We start from the raw sequence: 27,339 nt of genomic DNA on the forward strand, positions 1-27,339 counted from the left end.
AGAATCCCCGCGCTACGTTACAGCACAACCAAGTGTCCTCTAGCAATGAAAATCGCTTACCGTGACAAATGAGTGGGAAGCCAGCAACACTCCTTCAGAGCGGCAAAGGAACAAAGCCAGGTGATCCGTACGTGACCCCTGGCGGACTTCCTTTGCCGCTCTGCCGGAATGTTGCTGGCTTCCCACTCATTTGTCACGGTAAGCGATTTACATTGCTAGGGGACACTTGGTTGTGCTGTAACGTGGCGCGGGGATTCTGGGGTTGACAAACTCAAATGTAGCGTCATCGTTGACATTTGTTCTGCTTGTTTTTGATACTTGTTGCTTGCTCTTGTGGATTGTAATCAATGAATCTCATTTATTCTGCATTTTCTAATCAATAAACATTGTCTATTGAGCAAAAGTGTGCCTGTTACTGATTCACCGCGAACCTGGAAATTTCGGAAAACAGCAACTTAAATATTTAGTTTTTAATGAGAAGTTTTAGACATGACTGTTTAAATCCAGAACTAAATATTTAATTTTAATCATAAATTTCTATCCTATATCTCAAATGTTAAATCTGGAAACGGTTGGAACTAAATATTTAGCTTAATACGCAAATTCACGTGACTGGAGACCGGAAGTAACAAAATAAAAGCTGGAGCAACTCAGACTGTCTAGTTACGTTGATTAAAAATGAATAAAACCTACTCAACGGTGGCAGTCGGTCGGCTCTTGGACATGGGTCATTGTGATTATAGCAATATATAGCTAAAATACACATTTAGGAGAAACTATTTAAAGAGTATTTTAAGTGCGCCAGCTTTTATTTTGTTACTTCCGGTCTCCAGTCATGTGAATTTGTATATTAAGCTAAATATTTAGTTCCAACCGTTTCCAGATTTAACATTTAGGATGCAGGACATAAATTTAAGATTTAAATTAAATATTTAGTTCTGGATTTAAACAATCAGGTCCAAAACTACGGAAGCGTATTGCATTCACATGAAAAATAAGAAAATGGGGGGCTGTTTTTTGAATTAAATTTTTTTCAACTGTCCGTTTTTCTGAGTAATTTATTTTTGGGTTTGTTTTTTGAATTAATTTGTTTTTTCCAACCTAGTTTTTCAAAATAATTTATTTTCGGGTTTGTTTTTTTTAAATAATTTTTTTCCAACTTTGTTTTTCAAAATAATTTCTTTTTGGGTTTATTTTTTTAAATAAATTTTTTTCCAACTTTGTTTTTCAAAATAATTTGTTTTTGGGTTTTTTTTTTTTAATTAATTTTTTTCCAACTTTGTTTTTCAAAATAATTTATTTTTGGGTTTGCTTTTTGAACTAATTTTTTTCCAATTTTGTTTTTCAAAACAATTTATTTTTGGGTTTGTTTTTTGAATTAATTTTTTTCCAACCTTGTTTTCCAAAATAATTTATTTTTGGGTTTGTTTTTTTTTATTAATTTTTTTTCCTGAGCTTGGCTCCAGAGGAAAAAATATTTATTCAAAATTCAAGCACTTGTAAGTCTCGCACGAATTCTATCCTGCAAGTTCAATACTGGAAGACACCTCTCGCGAGACCTTCAAAGGGCTGTTTTTCAAATAAATATTTTTTCCTGAGCTTGGCTAATGCTAATGGCTACCAAGAAAAAGAAAAAAAAAATCAAAAAAACAAACCTAAAAATGAATTATTTTGAAAAACAAAGTTGGAAAAAAAATTAATTAAAAAAACAAACCTAAAAATAAATTATTCAGAACAACAAAGTTAGGAAAAAAATTTAATTGAAAAAACGACCTCAAAAATAAATTACTCAGAAAAACGAAGAGTTGATAAAAAAAAAAAAAAAAAATTCAAAAAACAGCCCCAAAAATAAATTTGTCAGAAAAACAGAGTTGAAAAAAAATTAATTCAAAAACAGCCCCCCCATTTTTTTCCCTTTTTCATGTGAATGCAATACGCTTCCGCACACTTCTTATTTTAAAAAAATATTTAAGTTGCTAAATAATGTTTTAAATGTGCAAAAAAAAGTGACTAAAAATTTTACACCACATTTTAAACACTTTGTTTCGCTAAATGTGAGAAAATGTCGTAATTTTCAGCATCTACTGCTTTACAAACGACAATTGTATAGAAAATACAATTCTATTTGTTGCAATGACAAATTCGCTCTTTAAAGTTGATTTTGTCCACGTGCAACAGCTGCCATCTCAGAGCTTTCAAACTTCCAAGATAAGATTATAGGCTGATTTCACTGCTTCCTCTACCCAGAGTCAGTATAATACTGATACTTTTGCTGATAATAATAATTGTAAGTATAATCTTACAAATGACGCACGACATACTGTACAGGAAGTCTTGACTAAATAGATTATGCATCAATAATTGGCACATTTATGTATGAGCGCTAGGAGACAACACATACAGCTGTCATCTACAGTAAATACAGCACTAGAACTAATAGGACTCAAGACGTTGCTTACCTGTCCTCCGGTTTGAAGTCAAATGATTATATTTTAATTACATGTGAGCTTTATCGGAGGCAAGGGAAAATAGTATCCGTGGGACTGGCAAAACCGAAAAAGTTGCGCACCACAATGCCTACCATTGGCGTGCCGAAGTGTTTTTTTCCCTCCTGATTATATGTGGAAGGGGGCACCCCGGCGATGTGTGCGAACTGGGAACAACAATGTGTCTTCCTGTACAGATCCACCCGCCACCCTGATGAGGGGAAAGGGAGAGAGCTCAGACCCGGATTTAAACAAACTAGTAATAAAGGCCCCTGGTGGGAAATTGTGGTCCAAATGTCCATCCTGCTTATTAGTTGGACATGGTTTTCATGGCAGCAGCAGTAAAACACAGTGGACAGGCCGTAGAGTCGCGCCGTAAGTCAGTCCCTTTGGTGTCAGATACAGTCCCTTTGCGATGCCCTCACGTTATCACACTACGGTGCTGATGCCACTGTGTTTTTTGGGTCCTCCGGGTGCCGTTCCTGCTTGCTGGGTACTGTGGGGATGCGGGGCGTGCTGGGAATGGGAGGTGTGATGGGAATGCTGGCTGTAGTGGCTGTGCTGATGCGCGTGTGAGGAGTAGGCGGGGTGCTTGTGGTACTGCGTGTGGGGCGGCGGGTGGTAGTGGTGATGGTGGTGATAAGGTGGCGGGTTCTGAGGGACTTGGCAGTACTGCGGGTGGTGGCCGTGGTGCGGCGCCTGCGCGCCGTGTACCGCCTGTGCCGTGTGGTGCAGGTTGGTCGGGTGAGGCTTGTGGGATATGAGCGTGGGGTGGCCTGGCGGCGGGTAAGGAGAGTGGCTCTGCGAGGACGGTTTGCCCCTCTTGCTGCCAAACAGCGACCCGAGGATGGAGGTGGAGGCAGAGTTAGGGAGAGAAGGATGCTCGCGGGGTGCGCCCTCACGCGGGGTGGCGGCTCTTCGGCGTGTGTGCGGGCTGCTAATGATGGACCCCTGTGGAGGGAAGAGGTAACAGCGTGTCCGTTAAACATGATGAATAACGCCCGCTTTTTTTGGATTTTTCTTATTTCAAGTAGCAAAATGTTTTCGGGCATGCAAATGACAACTAAAATGTCTTCATGGTTTATAACTGGAAAATAGTTCATCTCGGAAAAGTATGTCAAAGCAAACTTGAGGAATGAGAAGACGTGTGGCAGAGTCACACATGCAAATTGTTACAGTAAACAGAAGTCACCGCTCGTACACATGCATCGGATGTGACAGGCGATTTCGTCATCAACAGTTTGGCATTTAGATAAATGTTAAATGGTTTCGACTTCTGCTCTGAGCTTGACTCTATTGTCAATATGCACACATGAACTCTCACCCCCCCCTGACTCATGCTTCAGCTCAAACTCAAGGAGACTGCATGATGCCTTTGAAAGCAGAATGACATTTTTCAGGGTCCCAGACTTGAAAGCAACACATGAACTCGTGGGCAAATGGTGTGAGTGAGAGATCAGTGAATGAAATCCACGTCATTATTAGTCTGCCTACTGAAAGCCCCATTATTCCAGCGATCCTAATGTTTTTAAGAACGGGTAAAAAGAGTTGTGGACAGAAAGAGAGAGAGAGAGAGCGTCTACCAAAGACTAGTTGGGGTCTTACTTAGCTACCGCCCGAGAAAAGAGCAACCAAATGAAAACGGCTTGGATGGGAGTGAATGAAAGACAAGAGACAAGCGACGAGGAAGGGATTAGTTAGAGTCATGCTTTTTTGAGGATGTGTCTTTTGGTCAAATGAGATGACCAAAACTGGAGCTGCTTGGCTCCCGGAAAAAAAAAAAAAAGGAGGGCCGGGATCAGAGGCAGGCAACCCATGCATGCACACTACACGGAGGCAAGCAGGTCAATATAAGGCATCCCAGGAAGAAAAAATACATGATCCAACGAATGGAAGTCTATGAAGCAAATAAGGTGTCAGACCAAAAAATAAATGGTGTGTTTTCACAGTGCACATCATCACATGAAGAGTAGCTTGGAGACCAGCTGCTTCCAACTTACTTCCATATTGCTGTCTAGTGATCCTGCACTGCTGCGACGCCCCCGCTTGCCTGCCCGAGACATGCAATACCACAGATTAGATATCGACAGCAACTGCTGGAGCAACTACAGACTTTTAAGTTGCCTGCCGCTCCACTGGGGGGCAGCGCAACGTATTGTGACAGCAAGTAAGGCCCAAAATGGGTGGGAAGTGGCTGAACAGTTGTTACACTGGCTGTTTCTCAATATGTAGTCTTGTATACTCGAGAAACTTTGGACCAAGAACTACATTATGTTCCATTTCAAAGTCAATCGATTTAAGGATCTGGATGCGCTCTTGCCGCTGACTTGCGCAGTTTTGACATAGGCTTGCCAGCTATCCCAAGGTGCATTGCAATTCTCTTAGTCTTGGCTGTCCCATGAGATCATTCTTCCAGCATATTCTTTTTAACTGTGGTATTGAGAAACAGCCACAAACCGCCACATCACGAGACGTTTGATCCCTTGCAACGAGTAAGAAATTAAAGCGATTTTCTAACTACAAACAATTTGAATTTAAATCCCAATAAATCAATAACGCCAACAGATCCAAAATATAGTTTCTTGCAGATTAACAACATCCCCCCTTAGTCTGTCGATAAGATTTTGACAATCTTTCTGTCCCAAATGACCAAAACAGCCTCGGTGACAGTCTAAAAGGAGGGGATACATCAAAAGCAATACAGTGGCTGTTACACATGGGATGTACAGGCATATAGAGAGGTCTGAGGGCTGTTGTGAGGCACACTCAGTCAATGATACATGACCAGTAATTACACATAAACAGGAAAATACCTGATGTGTATGGAAATAACGGTAAGTACACATGGAATGGAGTATGGCGGGAAAAGAAATCAAATAAACCCCCAACAAGCAACATCCTGCATGAAAAACAAGGGCAAACGTAACAGACTTACAGTGGGGCAAATAAGTATTTAGTCAACCACTAATTGTGCAACTTCTCTCACTTGAAAATATTAGAGAGGCCTGTAATTGTCAACATGGCTAAACCTCAACCATGAGAGATAGAATGTGGAAAAAAAAACAGAAAATCACATTGTTTGATTTTTAAAGATTTTATTTCCAAATTAGAGTGGAAAATAAGTATTTGGTCAATACCAAAAGTTCATCTCAATACTTTGTTATTTACCCTTTGTTGGCAATAACGGAGGCCAAACATTTTCTGTAACTCTTCACAAGCTTTTCACACACTGTTGCTGGTATTTTGGTCCATTCCTCCATGCAGATCTCCTCTAGAGCAGTGATGCTTTGGGGCTGTCGTTGGGCAACACGGACTTTCAACTCCCTCCACAGATTTTCGATGGGGTTGAGATCTGGAGACTGGTTAGGCCGCTCCAGGACCTTGAAGTGCTTCTTACGAAGCCACTCCTTTGTTGCCCTGGCTGTGTTTTTGGGAACATTATCATGCTGAAAGACCCAGCCACGTCTGATCTTCAATGCCCTTGCTGATGGAAGGAGATTTTCACTCAAAATCTCTCTATACATGGCCCCATTCAATCTTTCCTTTACACAGATCAGTTGACCTGGTCCTTGTTGGGTCTAAAACACCTTCTTCAATTTAGCTGTTGACCCAGAGCGAGGTGACAAAGGCAGGACACAAGGAGGCAGGAGTCAGAGAGTAGACTTTTACCAAGCTGCAGTTTGGGGAGAGGTCTGAGATCGGGCAACATGACTAAGAACGTCTCATCGAAGTCTCTCTCAGAGCTCCCCGCGCTGACTTTTATTGAGGGCTTGTTGCTGGGCAGAATATAGTTACAACACTGTTGTCCAACGTGGCAGTTTCGATTGGGCAAGTTCCTTATTCTAGTCATTGATTAAATTAACAGTCACACTCTTGAGCGAGCAAGATAACTTTGTTTTGAACACACATTTGCACTCGAAGTAGTTTGGTGGAAAAGTACTGAGACGTTGTGTCATGAATCAACATATGTGTGTATATCTATTTATCAGCAGAATGTGAGCAATTGCCGGTAATAAAAATGTAAGCACATGATTGTGGACTAAAACTGTATTCTTCATAATAGCTCGGGAGAGCGCATATAATAGCTGTGGGAGAGCAAACTTGTATAACCCACAGAGTATAATGGTCTCACAATCAAGCATATCTTACATCCTTTTGCAAAAAAACAGCCCCAAAGCATGATGTTTCCACCCCCATGCTTCACAGTGGGTATGGTGTTCTTCGGATGCAATTCAGTATTCTTTCTCCTCCAAACACGAGAACCTGTGTTTATACCAAAAAGTTCTATTTTGGTTTCATCTGACCATAACACATTCTCCCAGTCCTCTTCTGGATCATCCAAATGCTCTCTAGTGAACCGCAGATGGGCCTGGACGTGTACTTTCTTCAGCAGGGGGATACGTCTGGCAGTGCAGGATTTGAGTCCGTGGTAGCGCATGGTGTTACTGATAGTAGCCTTTGTTACTGCGGTCCCAGCTCTCTGTAGGTAATTCACTAGGTCCCCCCGTGTGGTTCTGCGATTTTTGCTCACCGTTCTTGTTATCATTTTGACGCCACAGGTTGAGATCTTGCATGGAGCCCCAGATCGAGGGACATTATCAGTGGTGTTGTATGTCTTTCAGTTTCTGATTTGATTTTTTTTACACCAAGTGTTTTACCTATTGCAGATTCAGTCTTCCCAGCCTGGTGCAGGTCTACAATTTTGTCTCTGGTGTCCTTTGACAGCTCTTTGGTCTTGGCCATAGTGGAGTTTGGAGTGTGACTGACAGAGGTTGTGGACAGGTGTCTTTTATACCGATAATGAGTTAAAACAGGTGCCATTAATACAGGTAACGAGTGGAGCCTCGTTAGACCTCGTTAGAAGAAGTTAGACCTCTTTGACAGCCAGAAATCTTGCTTGTTTGTAGGTGACCAAATACTTATTTTCCACTCTAATTTGGAAATAAATTCTTTAAAATCAAACGTGATTTTCTTTTTTTTCCCCGCCACATTCAGTCTCTCATGGTTGAGGTTTACCCATGTTGACAATTACAGGCCTCTCTAATATTTTCAAGTAGGAGAACTTGCACAATTGGTGGTTGACTAAATACTTATTTGCCCCACTGTACATATTGACTGAACTATCGCTTTCCATTACAACTTAAGCACCAGTGAGACAGACCTTTGATTGAATTTCATTTAGTCATCAAGAGAGTCACTTGATAACTTCAAATGTCTTTTGCAGTGTTCAACATTGCCGTTAGTCATATTACGATAACGCGCCTTGACCAAATTATATTACTGTGTTAAAGCATTTGCCATCAGGGCATATTTGTTTGCGTGACAAATACTCGTGGTAGAAAATGGGACACAACTGCTAGGAAAACTATCATGATAGTGTGCTTGGATGAAGAAAATGTAGGGATGCCAATAGGGGAAAAATAAATGCAAAAATGAATGGACTTGCTCCTCGTTTCATGGTCAGTGGTGAGGCCTGCCTGTCAATTTCATTCATCGCTCGAGAACAAACACAAAAAATGAGGGGAAAAAAAACGACCATCTAAATGTTCTTAATGCATTTGAAAAGGAAAAAAAAACTTTCAGATCATCTACACTCATCCTTGACAAGTTTCTGAAGAAGAGATGAACCACAAAGAATACGGGCCTGTCTGCTGCGTCCAAAACTGATTGCTGGGCTTAAACTTTAATCGATTAAAGTATTTCTAAGGACTGCTGCATGCCAAACAACGTGATTGATACTAACTGAAAAGGACAATCACCCCCCCCACCCCCCCCAAAAAAAAACAAATTTGAAATTGAAAATCTTTGACCCTGTACATATTTGGTTTTGAGGATTTATTACACCCAGTTTTGTACAGGTGAATTTGAACTGAACATAGGGTATTTTGGCTTTGTATGGCACCAGTGAACAGATTTTGAAAGGCAGTTCATTTTCTTTCAGACTCCAAGGAGAAATCCCGCCTACACACACCGGGAGCGAATTGTAATTTATTGGTGGATAAAAGTATTTGGCAACCGTGTCCACTGACAGTTGCAGGGCAACATCAAAATGCAATGTATGCTTAGAGGGAAATGAGCAACAAAAAGCACAATGACGCAATTAAATGTAACCTGCAGTATGAGCAGCCCCACTCTGCCCGTCTCAGCAAGCCGCTTTAATATGAAAGTAAGAAACAGCAGATTCACTAGCAGATCCACCAGGGAGGGGCCAAAGTGACTAGTAACCGTGCATCTTCATTCAGATAAGGCGTTTTCAAATTGGACTAAAGTAACACCGTCCTTAGCCATGCACAGTTTGAGACTTATTGCTCACTGAAGAAACAAGTCCATGGCCTGGGATTCATAAGCTAGTTTATTTTACCTCATTCATATGTACATAATTTATTTTTTAAATTGTATTTTTAATCGGGCTGTCAAAATGATCGCGTTAACGGGCGGTAATTAATTTTTAAAATTAATCACGTTAAAATATTTGACGCAATTAACGCACATGCACCGCTCAAACAGATTAAAATGACAGAACAGAGTCATGTCCACTTGTTACTTGTGTTTTTTTGTCTCCCTCTGCTGCCGCTTTGGTGAGACTGATTTTATGGGTTTAAGCACCATAATGTAATGTAATTATAGACATCAACAATGGCGAGCTACTAGTTTATTTTTTGATTGAAAATTTTACAAATTTTATCAAAACGAAAACATTTAGAGGGGTTTTAATATAAAATGTCTATAACTTGTACTAACATTTATCTTTTAAGAACTACAAGTCTTTCTATCCATGGATCGCTTTAACAGAATGTTAATGTTAATGCCATCTTGTTGATTTATTGTTATAATAAACAAATACAGTACTTATTTACAGTATGTTGAATGTATATATCCGTCTTGTGTCTTATCTTTCTATTCCAACAATAATTTACAGAAAAATATTTTATAGACGGTTTGAATTGCGATTAATTACGATGAATTAATTTTTAAGCTGTGATTAACTCGATTAAAAATTTAAATCGTTTGCGAGCCCTCATTTTTAATTTACGTAATTTTCGCACTATTATGTGCACCTGACTATAAGCTGCCACCCACCAAATTTGACACGAAAACGGCATTTGTTCATAGATAAGCCGCACCGGACTATAACTTGCTATGTATTATATTATTATAAGTACGGAATTACATATAGTACAGCTGTCCTCACTTCTTTATAAGTGTCTGTTATAAGACCAAATGAACCACCATGAAGCTTTGAACCAATTGGCTGCAAAGCTTCAAGAAGCTTCATTTGGCCATAACTGCTCCCTTGGGAGAGACAGTCAACCTCTGCCGCCACCTGCTGTTAATACTGTTGTTGTCCAACATGCCTCCTAGCATGCACTGCAGCGCTACAGATGTAAATAACAAACAAAATTCATGGTCTGTGCTAATTATTTCTTCAGTTACTGTTCCAGTTGTTTCATTAATTTCTAGTTATGGTATTCAGTAACACTTTATTTGACATTGGCGCCAAAAGACTGTCATTAGACAATCATAATTATGACATGACACTGTCAACAGCATTAATGCATGTTTATAACAGATGTCATTTTGTGTTATCTGGCAAATGATCTCCCTTTTGAATATATGTAAAAGATAGATTAGTGAAATAATTTGCCGGATAACATTTATGACATCTGTCATAAGCAATCAGTAATGCCCATGATAGTTTCATGTCATAATTATGACGTTCTTATGACAGTCTAAGACGCCGCTGTCAAATAAAGTGTTTCTTATTGACCCCAAAAAATAAGCCGCACTGGACTGTAAGCCGCAGGATTCAAAATGAAGGAAAAAAGTAGCTGCTTAAACGGCGCAGGCTCGGCAATGCCCTCCCCTGTTAGCTCACTATTAGCCAACTAGCTTATTAAGCAGCATTCGTTTTCACCGCTGACCGGTGCCACTAATAGCTGCCGTTTTCCTTGTTGAATTGCCCAAGATTAGGACCTTATTTCCCTTGGTATTATTGTGCAGCCATTGAGGTATGTTTTTGTAAACAAATATGTCTCTATTGATTTACTTTAAAGCATTATTGTACGCTCTTTGTCATTACTGCATTTTATTTTCAAATAGTGTTAGCTGTTTGACGGTGATCAGTGTTACCAGGGGAAGTAATCTCTTATTTTTACTTTATTTTATTAATATGACGTATAATACATGTTTTTGGATAGTTATTTTGAGAGAGAGGGGGTAATTGGGATACTACAAGGGTTAATTCTGACTGACGCGGAAATTCGGACTGCGTCGCCAGCGTTCGTAACCAGGGGACTACCTGTATATGTATAATTACTACATACATTAAGGAACAGTGCACACTTGTTTTGCTAGTATTGTCCATTTGGTGAGATATAGTCCAAAGCCTAATGCACACGAAACATGCAGACTGGATGCATGCGAACTCTGGTGCAGTTAAATGTAAAGTAGGCTACTCCAAAGTCAACACTGCAAAGACTTGAGCCACAACAGAATTGAAAAAAAGCCGCAAACTCTGTCTCTTCTCTGTTATTAAGTGTGAGGTGGGTAAACACCTGGCTCTCTTAAAAATATATTTCACAAGTTCTATTTTGTGTAAATATAAATACTTTACTGCAGATGTTACTTAGTATTTTTGCATTTCAATACATCACAAAAGCAGTTCAATTTGTTTCGATTTTATGCAAATGTTTACGCAAACGAGTTTATGGCTTACAATAGGGAACTTGTCGTTTAACCGTCTAACTTTGGGTAGCATAATATCTCGAAAGTAAGTCACGCACATTATACCGCCCTCCCCCACCCACAAAACAATTATTTAAAGACGTTGTTACTCAGACACTATACATTCCCCCAATTTGCTGGAATATATGGTAAAAAAAATGTTTATAACTAGTTAATACATTATTACTAAACTGTTAATTAATGATTTATTGTTGAATTGTTAAGTGTTTGTTTACAGTTTGCTGTGATGTATGGACATTAAATGCCCCTCATGAATTCAGTTTATTCTGTGTTTAGCACAAACAGCTTCACAAACCCATGGGTTTGTACCATACTGTTGTATTTTGCTGTTCTGCTATGCTATGTGATGGCTCAGTATGTATTTCTCTATAAATTAAACAAAATGTTCAACATTTCATCTTTGATGTTTCTTTGGTAATGTACAGCACATATAATGACCTATGGACAGAACAATCTTGAGGTAGCAAAAACGGATATTTTAGATATCACATCAAATTTCTGTACCTTGACCCTGTTCAACCTAATTGCGGTTCTTCAAAGTTTAATAGATGGTTAGCAAACTATAAACAACTGATCTGTAAAGTGTGTTATTGGGACATTATTCTAAAGATGCGCTTATTCCTCATTTACTAACAATTAAGACATGAGGAGTAGTTACGGCTTTATAATAACGTCCCATCAACATAAATAAACTATGAACTGATACTTGGGAAGTTACTAATAGTATGTTTATTGTATATTAGTCATTTATAAGGTGTCGGTGTAAATCATTGACATACAAATTATGAGTAATTTATTACTCATTAATCATTAGTTTATCATACATAAACTATCTATAAGGCATCATTATAAATGCTTAACAAACTATTAACAATCACTTAACAAATCAACAAAAAATAATTTATTAACAGTTTACTAATGATCTATAAAGTGTTAACAAAAAAAAAATCATACAGTAGGGCAAATAAGTATTTACTCAACCACTAATTGTGCAAATTCTCCTACTTGAAAAGATTAGAGAGGCCTGTAATTGTCAACATGGGTAAACCTCAACCATGAGAGACAGAATGTGGAAAACAAAAAAACAGAAAATCACATTGTTTGATTTTTAAAGAATTTATTTCCAAATTAGAGTGGAAAATAAGTATTTGGTCACCTACAAACAAGCAAGATTTCAGGCTGTCAAAGAGGTCTAACTTCTTCTAACGAGGTCTAACAAGGCTCCACTCGTTACCTGTATTAATGGCACCTGTTTTAACTCATTATCGGTATAAAAGACACCTGTCCACAAACTCAGTCAGTCACACTCCAAACTCCACTATGGCCAAGACCAAAGAGCTGTCGAAGGACACCAGAGACAAAATTGTACACCTGCACCAGGCTGGGAAGACTGAATCTGCAATAGGTAAAACGCTTGGTGTAAAGAAATAAACTGTTGGAGCAATTATTAGAAAATGGAAGACATACATGACCACTGATAATCTCCCTCGATCTGGGGCTCCATGTAAGAGCTCACCCCGTGGCGTGAAAATGATAACAAGAACGGTGAGCAACAATCCCAGAACCACACGGGTGGACCTAGTGAATGACCTACAGAGAACTGGGACCACAGTAACAAAGGCTACTATCAGTAACACAATGCGCTGCCAGGGACTCAAATCCTGCACTTCCAGATGTGTCCCCCTGCTGAAGAAAGTACACGTCCAGGCCCGTCTGCGGTTCGCTAGAGAGCATTTGGATGATCCAGAAGAGGACTGGGGGAATGTGTTATGGTCAGATCAAACCAAAATGGAATTTTTTTGTAGAAACACAGGTTCTTGTGTTTGGAGGAGAAAGAATACTGAATTTCATTCGAAGAACACCATACCCACTGTGAAGCATGGGGGTGGAAACATCATGATTTGGGGCTGTTTTTCTGCAAAGGGACCAGGCCGACTGATCTGTGTAAAGGAAAGAATGAATGGGGCCATGTATCGAGAGATTTTGAGTGAAAATCTCCTTCCATCAGCAAGGGCGTTGAAGATGTGACGTGGCTGGGTCTTTCAGCATGACAATGATCCCAAACACACAGCCAGGGCAACAAAGGAGTGGCTTCGTAAGAAGCATTTCAAGGTCCTGGAGTGGCCCAGCCAGTCTCCAGATCTCAACCCCATAGAAAATCTGCGGAAGGTGTTGAAAGTCCGTGTTGCCCAACGATAGCCCCAAAACATCACTGCTCTAGAGGAGATCTACATGGAGGAATGGGCCAAAATACCAGCAACAGTGTGTGAAAAGCTTGTGAAGAGTTACAGAAAACGTTTGGCCTCCGTTATTGCCAACAAAGGGTACATAACAAAGTATTTAGATGAACTTTTGGTGTTGACCAAATACTTATTTTCCACCATGATTTACAAATAAATTCTTTAAAAATCAAACAATGCGATTTTCTGTTTTTTTTCCCCCACATTCTGTCTCTCATGGTTGAGGTTTACCCATGTTGACAATTACAGGCCTCTCTAATATTTTCAAGTGGCAGAACTTGCACAATTAGTGGTTGACTAAATACTTATTTGCCCTACTGTATGTGATATTAGATAATAAGTAATTTGTATTCAGTTTTATATTTAATGTCTAGTGTTGCTTTTTCCAATTCTACAAACATATGAAGGAAACCAATATTGAATTCAAAATGTAATGAATAAATAGTCTGTGGGTCACACAAAACATACTTTGTAAACAAAAACATCTAATGGAAGGGAGAGTGGATTTAAAAGGTGAGGGCGTTCTAAAGTCAATGTAGCGTGCAGTGAAAGAACATTTTGCTATCACGAATAAGTGGATGACATAGGAGATCTTCTCCTTATAAAAAAAAAAAAAAGAAAAGATAAAGCTACCTGCTTCGGAGAGATCTCGCAGGGAGCTGCTGAGGGCACTCCTCTTCAGGCCTTCGCCCATGGCGTAGGTGTCATCCAGACTTGCACGGTTCATGCTACCGTTACCAGCCTCTTTTTTCAAGCCGGAGCTCTGCGACATGCTGGGCCTAACAACCCCTTTCTGCTTCTCAAGCTCGGCTGTGAAGAGAAGCCATGGAACACGTGAGCTAACTTAACGTCCAGAAAATAAAACTGGTCGCCATACTGAAGCCTACTGGTACTTCCTTTCACAAGCTCATATTGATGATGAGGAGCATGCCGGGTAAGACAAAAGAAAGTAGTGGGAGAAAACTCACATTCTATCCTGTATTTCTCCATTTCCTGAACCTCAGCGATAGACTCTCGCAGGTCATCTGTGAACTTTTTGCGGTCTTGCGGGTTGGGCGCATTAAAGTTGATAAGGACTTTGATGTCCGCACCTGGGATGGCTGACGTAAGTCTGATTCCATTTGGGTAATCTGCAGAGAGGGAGACTCATGAACGCACACATCCTCAGTTGAAACGGCATCCTCAGTTGAAACGGAGTTGACTCAAAGTTGACATCAGTTTGGAATGTGTTTTTTTTTTTTTTTTTTTTGGTGGACATTTTCAATGCAAATTGCCTTGAAAACCTGATAAAAATTGCATCAAACTTTATAGAAAAAAATGCATGAAAAACAATGTAATGTCACAATGAGAAACTATTACTTGTTCATATATTTACTAGAGTTGTTCCGATCATGTTTTTTTGCTCCCGATCCGATCCTGATCGTTTTAGTTTGAGTATCTGCCGATCCCGATATTTCCCGATCCGATTGTTTTTTTTTTTTTTTTGCTCCCGATTCAATTCCAATCATTCCAGATAAATTTTCCCGATCATATACATTCTGGCAATGCATTAAGAAAGAAATGAATAAAACTCGGACGAATATATACTATACATTCAACATACAGTACATAAGTACTGTATTTGTTTATTATGACAATAAATCCTCAAGATGGCCTTTACATTATTAACATTCTTTCTGTGAGAAGAATCCACGGATAGAAAGACTTGTAATTCTTAAAGGATAAATGTGACTTTGTATATTGTGACTAAATATTGCCATCTATTGTATTTGTTGAGCTTTCAGTAAATGATACTGTAGCCATTTAACTTCTGCCCAAATGCATGATGGGAAGTGCAACCATGACTGTGCGTAGGGGCACCAATTGATATATCTTCTCTGCGTTGGGAAAGAACATAGGGCGTTAAGAAAATGATCAACTACTACCTTTCTTCCCCACATTGCCTCCCACGTTACTTTTAATTGCTGAGAGAGGTATTGTAAGGCTTTAGCCACATCAAAAATGGCTCCAAAGGCTGTCAAAAGTCTCTCTACTCATTATACGCTGCCTTTTAGCGCTATCTATGGGTAAAACGGCGTCTTTATAGATTGAACGCGAAAATTTGTGAGTGGTTCGTGCAGCGCATGCGTTATTATGCGTGATTAATTAAAAAAAAATTAATTACCGCCGTTAACGCAATAAATTTGATAGCCCTACTTTAAGCCAAAACTACTCTGGATGAGTATAAGACATTTTGTCTGTAACGTTAAATACTACTAGAAAACTATTTAAATAAAAAATATATATATATTAAAAAAAGGCATGTCCGATATTTTTTTTTCCGATTCCGATACTTTGAAAATGACGTGATCGGACCCGCTCCCAATCGATCGGGACATCTTTAATATTTACTACTTTTACGACACTAAAATTTTCAACTTGATATTGATACTTAAAAAAAAAAAGGTCTATAGCATTTTCGATTCTCCAAATACAGGTAGTCCCCGAGTTACGACAGACCCGACTTACGCGATTTCGACTTTACGACGCCTGAGTCTCGTCGTTTTGTATTCATTTATTTTTTAATGTTGACTTTTGTTTTGTGATGCATGCTTTTATTTTGGCACAGGAAGCGTAGAACAGGAAGCGAACGCGTGTACAGACGCACCTGCCCACCACACACGCACACACAGAGCAGCCGAGTGGCAGAGGTGACAGCGTGCGCGCACATTTGTTGCTTGTGAAGCATCCAGAGGCGACGACTGTTTATAACCCCTTTTGTACTGTTTATTGTACATTTTCAATTGTGGTCGAATACGTGGGGCGAGTTTATGTGATTGTTTTTGAAGATGTTGATGATGACGCTAACTGATACATGCTAATCGTTTGTTATTGCTGTGTCAGCAGATACTTGGCAAATTTGAATTGCAGTTATTGAAGATGAGACTGATTTAATTGAATTTTGTTTTAGTTTCATTCTGCAAGTGTGAACATTCGTTCATTCGCTGCCACCGTCCCAGTTCAAATGGATTGGACGTCTACTTGTGATGAACTCATTCCAATTCACAGCAGAAGCTTGTTTTCTGTTAGTTGTTTGTAGTACATCCTACAATAATTTCCTGACCAATGTATCGATAATTGTTGTATCGCCACATCGTCAGATCATCGTTATCGTGAGCTTTGTATCGCAAATCGTATCGTATCGTGAGGTACCAAGAGGTTCCCACTCCAATCACACACATTCCAAATGTTGAGAATACCTGGCCTTTCCCTGATTATTTTCACTCTTCCCCTGATGACGCTTAAGTATAAACAGCTCTTGGGAAAAAAAACTCAAAATCAAAAGGACTTACACTGGTTTTCAAACAGCATAACTTGCATTCCATAGAGAGAGAAGGACTGTCTGAAGCTGTACGTCACGGAATTCTTCTTCTTCTGAAAAATCTTTGTGACCTTGGCACACAAAGAATCAACCAGGTGAAAATTCATCAGTAGGAAAAAAGGTTTGTAAAGGAAATTAGAAAACACATGTGGAGGACATTTACCACAAGGAGATCATTGAACAGGAAGATCTCCCGCTGATGCAGGCCCAATTTCTGAAGCTTGTTTGGATCTGGCACTTCAAAGAGGCGGCAGTAACACACCAAGCGGCGATGGGGCAGCGATAGAACCTTCCGGTAGAAAAACAGAAACACAAATAAATACATCATTGGCCACTGTTGTGCCCGACTCAGACTACTTGATTTTTTTCCCGTGCCCAACAATTGCAGTTTTAGATTACACGACATTGGGTGTGACATGATGCTGCAGTGTGTCTTGGAAAGGACGAGCTGTCACACTACAAGATCAGAGTCTGCCTGATCTTCGCGTACTGCCGCGACATTGTCAGGAGGCGGGACAAGCATCTGTCAATCAGTTATAGCGACTGAGGCACTTCATATCATAACAGTGACGGTCGTCTGCTCTGCTCAGATCAACACATATGATATAAAACAGGGGTCCCCATCCGCCAGGCCGCGGACCGGTACCGGTCCGTGGGTATTTGCTACCAGGCCGCACAGAAATAATATTTTATTAACGACCGCATTCTGGCCGAATTAACTTGGGCCTGTGCCTCTGCTTAACACATCAATATCGCTGTCTACTCTACATATAATACTACAGTATAGATTAGAACGTCGTCATAGAAATCCATTGATTGGACTGCAAGCAATACATCTTGTTTTGTATATACACTCACCGGCCACTTTATTAGGTACACCTGTCCAACTGCTCGTTAACACTTAATTTCTAATCAGCCAATCACATGGCGGCAACTCGGTGCATTTAGGCATGTAGACATGGTTTAAGACAATCTCCTGCAGTTCAAACCGAGCATCAGTATGGGGAAAGAAAGGTGATTTGAGTGACTTTGACCGTGGCATGGTTGTTGGTGCCAGAAGGGCTGGTCTGAGTATTTCAGAAACTGCTGATCTACTGGGATTTTTACGCACAACCATCTCTAGGGTTTACAGAGAATGGTCCAAAAAAGAAAAAATATCCAGTGAGCTGCAGTTCTGTGGACGGAAATGCCTTGTTGATGCAATGAGAATGACCAGACTGGTTCGAGCTGATAGAAAGGCAACAGTGACTCAAATAACCACCCGTTACAAACAAGGTAGGCAGAAGAGCATCTTTGAACGCACAGAACGTCGAACTTTGAGGCAGATGGGCTACAGCAGCAGAAGACCACGCCGGGTGCCACTTTTTTCAGCTAAGAACAGGAAACTGAGGCTACAATTTGCACAAGCTCTTCGAAATTGGACAATAGAAGATTGGAAAAACGTTGCCTGGTCTGACGAGTCTTGATTTCTGCTGCGACATTCGGATGGTAGGGTCAGAATTTGGCGTCAACAACATGAAAGCATGGATCCATCCTGCCTTGTATCAACGGTTCAGGCTGGTGGTGGTGGTGTAATGGTGTGGGCAATATTTTCTTGGCACTCTTTGGGCCCCTTGGCACCAATTGAGCACCGTTGGAACGCCGCAGCCTACCTGAGTATTGTTGCTGACCATGTCCATCCCTTTATGACCACAATGTACCCAACTTCTGATGGCTACTTTCAGCAGGATAATGCGCCATGTCATAAAGCTGGAATCATCTCAGACTGGTGTCTTGAACATGACAATGAGTTCACTGTACTCAAATGGCCTCCACAGTCACCAGATCTCAATTCAATAGAGCATCTTTAGGATGTGGTGGAACAGTAGATTTGCATCATGGATGTGCAGCCGAAAAATCTGCACCAACTGTGTGATGCCATCATGTCAATATGGACCAAAATCTGAGGAATGCTTCAAGCACCTTGTTGAATCTATGCCCCGAATAATTGAGGCAGTTCTGAAGGCAAAAGGAGGTCCAACCCGTTACTAGCATGGTGTACCTTATAAAGTGGCTAGTGAGTGTATAATATATCTATGTGCGCTCGTCCTCCATAATAACGTATGTTTAAGCCCCGGGCGCAGAACATTTGTTCCCCCACACTAGCGAAAATGACTGGAAAACAGACGTCTTTGGAGGGATTTTTTTTCGGCGAAAAAGGGCACCTGACGAGCCAGATGATGAGCCTATAACCTCGAAGACCCACGAACTGCGAAGGAGTGGATTCGTGACCCGTCTGTGAATAAACCGAGTGATGTTTGTGCAACAGGAGGATCAGCTTGTAGAGATCGCAAATGACGGCGACCTTAAACGTACATTTGAGACAATTAAAGTCATTCCGGAATATCCTGACAGCGCTACGAGAACACTGAAAACCTTGCTACAATTTCCAACATCGCATCTTTGTGAAGCGGGCTTCTTAATGAATGCTAAACGACATGGCGAAGGCGTTAACTAACGGTGAGCTAGCGGTGTGCAGCTAACATGGCAGGATGGGTCTGAGGAGAACTTTTGTCCCTCCATAATCAAACGTAAGTAAATATTCCTTTCTTTAAAGAAAGTTTGTAGTATTTACTTTGGAATCGCTGCATTCGTGGCCATTTTTAATGTTACGCGCATGTGCAGAACCGCATAGTTGCAGTTTTTGATGGGTTGCAAAATCTGTCAAAACACCGGTAAGTGAAAAAAAAGACGCAAATCACACCGGTCCGTGGTGCAAAAAAGGTTGGGGACCCCTGATATAAACTAAATGGGACAATGGGATTCAATGTTTGTCTTTGTGGGGTGGAGGAACACAACCTTGTGTCCCGGTCCACAGGCAAAGTGGTGGTGCCACACGCTGCCAGGATCGGCAATCTCAAGAGGAAAAAACACAAGAACACGAGAGCGCGTGCTGGCAAAAGCACACGGCGGTCACAAATTTAAGTTACACTATAGCAGTGTTTTTCAGCCGGTGTGCCGCGAGAGATAGTCAGGTGTGCAGCGGGAAATTATCCAATATCCATTTTTTAATTAATTTAAAAAAATAATTTATAACATTATTAGTAGGGCTGTCAAAATTATCACGTTAACGGGCATTATTTTTTAAATTAATCACGTTAAAATATTTGACGCAATTAACACAGATGCCCCGCTCAGACAAATTCAAATGACGGTCCAGTGAAACGCTCGCTTGTTAATTGTGTTTTATGGCGTTTTGCTGCCCTCTGCTGGTGCTTGGGTGCGACTGATTTTATAGGCTTCAGCACCCATGAGCATTGTGTAAGTAATTATTGACATCAACAATGGCGGACTACTAGTTTATTTTATGATTGAAAATTTTACAAATTTTATTACAACGAAAACATTAAGATAAATTTCATTTAATATAAAATTTCTATAACTTGTACTAACATTTTTCTTTTAAGAACTACAAGTCTTTCTATCGATGGATCGCTTTAACAGAATGTTAATAATGTTAATGCCATCTTGTTGATTTATTGTTATAATAAACAAATACAGTCCTTATGTACCGTATGTTGAATGTATATATCCATCTTGTGTCTTTCCATTCCAACAATAATTTACAGAAATATATGGCATATTTTATAGATGGTTTGAATTGCGATTCATTGCGATTAATTACGATTAATTAATCTTTAAGCTGTAATTAACTCGATTAAAAATTGTAATCGTTTGACAGCCCTAATTATTAGGTATTTTGAAGGACACTCAGCCTTGTTTACAGCACGCGGACGTCGTCCGGTGGAGTTGCAGTTGGAAGGAAGGAGCAGGCGAGCGAGTAATTGCTCGTGTCGCGATCCATAACTGCTCAGATTTCTAGCCATCAGCCACCTTGCTGTCCACGACAATGTGTTGGAAAAAACGAAGGGGGAGGATTGATAGTCGTATGCATACCTGTCAACCTGAGGCCGTTGGCTATCTTGCAAATAGTGACGTTATAGGCACTGGAAACTAATTTCCCTGAGGGAACTCTCCCAAGGGATAAATAAAGTTTATTGAATTTGAATTGAATGTGTGCCCTTACAAATTGGTGACTAATCTTACAACGTTGTATATAGCATGCAATATGAATCAAAAATAAAACTCAATTTTAAAAACAATATGAATTTATTGGTAATATATTAACATATAACCTGGTGCAATCAAATAACAATATCTTCAGCTACATCATGATTACTAAAATTTAACAGTAACTTTTGTTATAATTGTATGTAGCATTTTTGGCAATTTCTATCATGTCTTTTGATAACTGCACTTCATGGCACTTCTGCCCGCAATTCAGTTTGACTTGAAGGTAGTTCGTTAGTGTGTCTAATTATAAATTCAAAAGGTCAATTGATAAAATTAACTTACCGATGCAATCTTTGAGACAGGCAACATTTCTTTTGCTAATTGTGAGAAGTGATCAGCAATAGTTGCAGGCAAATTGTGTTCGGCAACAAATTGGCAGAATAAAATCTTCGCTTTCGTCCCTTTTCATTCTGCAGACTTCATCTTTATGACAAGTGTTGTTAATCTTACTTTAAAAAAGTAATTAATTACAGTTACAAATAACTTCTCCCAAAAAGTAATTGAGTTAGCAACTCCGTTAACTGAATGTAAGAGTAATTAGTTGGCAAAGTAACTGGTGTTACCTTTCATTTTCAATTTTTCAAAAAAACAAAACAAAACAAAAAAAAAACAACAAAAAAACAAAAAACAGTAACATTTGCTATGTTTGGAAGTCATTTAATGTGGTGAATCAACTGTTAAAGTTGTTAAAATTGCTCCCGTTTTTTTCATTAGTTCCCTTCTGTCTACTTTCGACATGTGAAAGTTTTAAAACTGTTTCATCATTTAAAGATAGAGTCAAGTCAAGATTTTGCCGATTTAGGAGTATTTTAGATAAAAAGTTACTTAGGTTCACTACAACAGAGCCTTTCTGAGAAGTCTACTGCTTTAAAATGGTGTTTGTTTACTAACGCCACCGAGTCTGTCATTTCGCATGAAGTTTTATATGCATGTGATATCTAGGCGTAGATTGTAGGCTGTCGGCTACAGTCAGGAAATATTGGAGCCACCTAGCCTAGCATCGCGTTTGCTACAGCGTCACAACAAACACTCTTCTCTCTGTGTCTCTGACTTTTCTCGCGTCATTCAACCACCTTAGTAACGCACATTGTCTCGTTGCCGAAACGGTGACAAAATCCAAACGGAGAAAAAAAAAACGTAATGCGCGAAGAATGTAAAAAAAAAAAATGTAGAAAAATGTACAGATTTTGAACATGCGGCGTACACATTTAAAAATCAGTGCTCACTTGTAGAAATTACGCCGAAACCGTACAACTTGATAGGTATGCGGTATGGATAAAATGGAAAGGACACGTTCGTGTATATCGACACTTGATGAGTCTGATCAAATGATGTTCAATCGACTTGCTGTGGTCCACATTGTTGTGGACAGCAAGGAGGCTGATAGCTATCATGCCAAGCAGTTCTCTACTCCATTACGTTTCACGTTCCATCAAATATCACACTGAGTAAGTATAAATATTGAGAAATTATATTATCATTAAATATACTGTACAGAAAGTCATTTTGGAAAATTTTTAGTTTGCGGTGCGCCGTTAGATTTTTTCCAATGTGAAAATGTGCCGTGACTCAGAAAAGGCTGAAAAAACATTGCACTATAGGTCAATATTCATTAACAAATAGTTGGTACACGGGTTACACTAAGTGGCAGGACAAGCAGAAATTCTGACCCGCCAGACCTTCTGCGATGTGGTCATAAGGCGTCCGAGACGCCAGATCAGCAGTCAGTGAATATGTCTCACTACACGAGATGTCACGACCACTTCAAAATGTCGGCCATGACAGTTAACGAGTGTCAATCAGGCTAAATTCGGGCTGAAATAGTGTAGTCTGAGTCAGGCATTAAACAGAGTCTCTAAACGATGAATCACTTATCAAAAATGGTTCTTGATTAATTTGATAATTAGTTGTTGATTCATTTTGCAACTCGAGAAAAGTCAAAATATTAACTCATTCACTACCAAACATCATGCTACAAGACATCTTCTTTCAAGCACCACAACTTATTGTGTTCTATGGCTACATGAAGACAGATCTCACATAAAGATTATATTCCTATCTTTCATCGTAAAAAAAAGTTTGTTTCTACTGTTTTCGTTCTTCAGTTATGAGCAGTTGAACATCATCAACAACATTTGTATATGTCTTTGATAGTGAATGAGTTAAAAAAAAAAAAAAGAAAAAAAAAGCTCTTGTATATAACTAAATTTAATGAATAATACATGTTCTGTTACAATTCAATGCATAAATGCAATCGAGGCATGCAATTCTTCCTTCAGATGACTGTAGATTTAAGTTAAATAACTTACACATCCCAGGCCATGATGGAGTGATCCAATCTAAAAGCAAAGCAGAATTTGTTTAATAGCATTAAAACATAAGCCACTTATATGTATGCTCATTTATACAACTCACTGCTTTGCACTGTACAGTCCCTGACAAAAGTCTTGTCGCTTATCCATTTTGTAGAAACAATTGCTAATAACTAGGGTTGTTCCGATCATGTTTTTTTTGCTCCCGATTCAATTCCAATCATTCCCGATAATTTTTCCCGATCATATACATTTTGGCAATGCATTAAGAATAAAACTCGGACGAATATATACATTCAACATACAGTACATAAGTACTGTATTTGTGACTTTGTATATTGTGACTAAATATTGCCATCTCATGTATTTGTTGAGCTTCCAGTAAATTATACTGCTGCCATGCCCAAATGCATGATGGGAAGTGGAACCATGACTGTGCGTAGTGCTACCAATTGATATATCTTCTTTGCGTTGGCAAATGACATAAGGTGTTAAGAAAAAGATCAATTGCTACCTTGCTTCCCCACATTGCTTCCCATGATATTTCTAATCGGAGGGAGAGGGATTGTAAGGCTTTAGCCAATTAAAAAAACGCTCCGAAGGCTGCCAAAATTCACTCTACTCATTTTACGCTGCCTTTTATCTCTCTATATAGGTAAAACGGCGCCATTACAGATTGAACGCGACAATGCGTGAGTGGGTCGTGCAGCGCATGCATTATTATTAATATTTTAACGTGATACATTTTTTAAAAAATGAATTACCGCCATTATTGGGATAAAGTTGATAACCCTACCATAAGCCTAAACTAAAGACTCTGGATGAGTGTAACATATTATGTCTGTAACGTTAAATACAATTAGAAAAGGATTTAATTAAAAAAAAAATATATATTAAAAAAAGGCATGGCCGATATTTTATTGCCGATTCCGATACTTTGAAATTGACGAGATCGGACATCTCTACTAATAACCTGACTTTTAATTATTCAATTGGTTTCAGAAGTGGCTCACATGAAAGCTAAGACCCTCCCAAATTACGATGAATGTACAAAAATATTTGTTTAGCTGAAAAAAGATTTATCATTAAATGAAGACATAAAGGTCAAATTTTGGCAAGACAAAAGCTTTGTCACCTACAGAAAGTCGTGTAAAAGTCGTGTATCGATCTTCTTTGCCTTGAGGAACTTTGAGGTAGAGATTGAAGTATGCGATGGAGCACCATCCTGCTGCAGAATTTGTCCCTTTTTATGGTTATGAATGTAAGAGGCAGCTAAGATTTGCTGATATTTCACGCTGCAGATCTCTCAGGGTGCAGACATTAAAAAAAAAAAAAAAAAATGTGTGCCATTTGCCAAGGCCCACAGCCTGTCAAAAGGATGGACGCTGGAAAAGTGGCGGGTGTGCGAGAGATCTGCAGGGTGGAAGGCAACATAAATAGTCTGAAATATCAACAAATCTTAGCTAACCATACCTAACCATAAAAAGGGACACATTCTGCAGCAGGATGGTGCTCCATTGCATACTTCAATCTCTACCTCAAAGTTCCTCAAGGCAAAGAAGATCACGATCCTCCAGGACTAGCCAGCCCAGTCACCAGACATGAACATAATTGAGCATGTCTGGGGTGGGATGAAAGAGGAAGCATGGAAGACGAAACCCAAGAATGTTAATGAACTCTGGGAGGCATGCAAGACTGCTTTCTTTGATGTTCCTGATGACTTCATCAATAAATTGTATGAATCCTTGCCGAACCGCATGGATGCAGTCCTTGAAGCCCATGGAAGTCATACAAAATATTACATTTGGATCTTACAGTACCACTACTTAATTCGCTTATGTTATGTAACATATTTTTGTATTTGAAGTACATTTTTTGTTCAATTTTCACACTACTTTCCGTAGGCGACAAAACTTTTGTCTTACCAAAATTTGACCTTATGTCTTCATTAAATGATAAATCTTTTTTCAGTGAAACAAATATAATATTTTTGTAATCCCATCATTTGGGAGGGTCTTAGCTTTCATGTGAGCCATTTCTGAAACCAATTGAATAATTAAAAGTCAGGTTATTAGCAATTGTTTCTACAAAATGGATAAGCGACAAGACTTTTGTCAGGGACTGTATGCTCATTTATACAACTCACTGCTTTGCACTGTATGTGTCAATGTGTTTAGCTCACAAGGCAGTCTGAATGAATATTGGGACACAAAACAAACAAATCCACAAGATTTACTTCCAATATTAAAAATGATATTATTGCAAAACATTCCAAAAGAGATTTGTATGCTATCGTGCTCCAGGGAAAATCCCGCCATGAGCGCGATGAGCGATTAGTTTTAGCTCATCTAGTTGTTAGTGGTGCAGCTGATTTGATCCCACTGGAAACTAACTACAGACTCAGTAAAAAACAAAGCTCTCCCGGAGGCTGCATTATTTATTCACACTGTTAATTTTGATGCATGCCAGAGATGTCATCGTCTGCACAGTCATTTGGAAACGCAACCCAAGGGTTAGAGCTTTGATAATTAATACAGCGAAATGAGATGACAAATGGCTGGTGAGTCAGTTATTTATTGCTCGGGTGGCACTGTAGTATTTTGCTTTTTAAAAACATTCTTTGCCCGAGGTACAGAGGATTTAATTGGACAAAAGCACTGGGTGACATGTCCGGATCGGGTTAGTGTGGAAGTGGCATCATCACCTCCTTTTACACATCCACTTTGATGAAAAATATATTTCAATTTAGGGGACATTTACACTGGGTGCTGCTGCAGCGATTAATCAATTAACTGGAGTAAAGCGATTACAAAAAAGCTTTGAATTAAATTTTGCTGCTTCGAGTATTCGTTTAATTAAAGTGGCGTTGTCATGGTTTATTTTGAAAGTGTTTGCAGTTAGTTTTATTTATTTGGGTGGATACACTGCCCTCTTAGTGGCAACAGTGAATATGACAACTCATTTTACATGGCTGAATCCAGCTGCTCCCTGTTAAGACCAACATAAGGTAAGCTTTCGTTTGAGCTAATGTTTTTTTTTCAATGCGTTAGTAATTTACTTTATAGGTATATCTAGCCATTTTTTGTGGGAATACAGTGGGGCAAATAAGTATTTAGTCAACCACTAATTGTGCAAGTTCTCCCACTTGAAAATATTAGAGAGGCTTGTAATTGTCAACACGGGTAAACCTCAACCATGAGAGACAGAATGTGGAAAAAAAAAAACAGAAAATCACATTGTTGTATTTTTAAAGAATTTATTTGCAAATCATGGTGGAAAATAAGTATTTGGTTAATACCAAAAGTTCATCTCAATACTTTGTTATGTACCCTTTGTTGGCAATAACAGAGGCCAAACGTTTTCTGTAACTCTTCACAAGCTTTTCACACACTGTTGCTGGTATTTTGGCCCATTCCTCCATACAGATCTCCTCTAGAGCAGTGATGTTTTGGGACTGTCTTTGGGCAACACGAACTTTCAACTCCCTCTACAGGTTTTCTATTGGGTTGAGATCTGGAGACTGGCTAGGCCACTCCAGGACCTTGCAATGCTTCTTACAAAGCCACTCCTTTGTTGCCCTGGCTGTGTGTTTGGGATCATTGTGATGCTGAAAGACCCAGCCACGTCTCATCTTCAACGCCCTTGCTGATGAAAGGAGATTTTCACTCAAAATCTCTTGATACATGGCTCCATTCATTCTTTCCTTTATACAGATCAGTCGTCCTGGTCCCTTTGCAGAAAAACAGCCCCAAAGCATGATGTTTCCACCCCCATGCTTCACAGTGGGTATGGTGTTCTTCGGATGCAATTCAGTATTCTTTCTCCTCCAAACACGAGAACCTGTTTTTTTTCCAAAAACTTCTATTTTGGTTTCATCTGACCATAACACATTCTCCCAGTCCTCTTCTGATTCATCCAAATGCTCTCTAGCAAACCGCAGACGGGCCTGGACGTGTACTTTCTTTAGCAGGGGGACACGTCTGTCAGTGCAGGATTTGAGTCCCTGGCAGCGCATTGTGTTACTGATACTAGCCTTTGTTACTGTGGTCCCAGCTCTCTGTAGGTCATTCACTAGGTCCACC

General features: G+C 39.4%; 1 protein-coding gene across 7 annotated transcripts in view; it reads right to left on the reverse strand.

Annotated features, from left to right (window-relative positions):
* Positions 1-297: 297 nt before the first annotated feature.
* The window catches only part of LOC130930991 (IQ motif and SEC7 domain-containing protein 1-like), a 343,354-nt gene continuing 316,312 nt past the window's right edge, over positions 298-27,339 (reverse strand). For 6 of the 7 annotated variants that reach the window (XM_057859405.1, XM_057859412.1, XM_057859428.1 and 3 more), the window contains 7 exons: positions 23,255-23,284; positions 16,996-17,121; positions 16,804-16,903; positions 14,440-14,601; positions 14,105-14,281; positions 4,487-4,536; positions 298-3,437 (listed from right to left, as the gene is read on the reverse strand). In XM_057859405.1, the coding sequence (XP_057715388.1) occupies positions 2,916-3,437; positions 4,487-4,536; positions 14,105-14,281; positions 14,440-14,601; positions 16,804-16,903; positions 16,996-17,121; positions 23,255-23,284 (1,167 nt within the window). In that variant the 3' untranslated portion in view covers positions 298-2,915. The remainder of the gene's footprint in view (positions 3,438-4,486; positions 4,537-14,104; positions 14,282-14,439; positions 14,602-16,803; positions 16,904-16,995; positions 17,122-23,254; positions 23,285-27,339) is intronic. The other variant, XM_057859451.1, reaches the window with a different exon arrangement.

The sequence above is a fragment of the Corythoichthys intestinalis genome, chromosome 2 (assembly GCF_030265065.1).
Source record: "Corythoichthys intestinalis isolate RoL2023-P3 chromosome 2, ASM3026506v1, whole genome shotgun sequence".
In the NCBI taxonomy this organism is placed as follows: Eukaryota; Metazoa; Chordata; class Actinopteri; order Syngnathiformes; family Syngnathidae; genus Corythoichthys; species Corythoichthys intestinalis.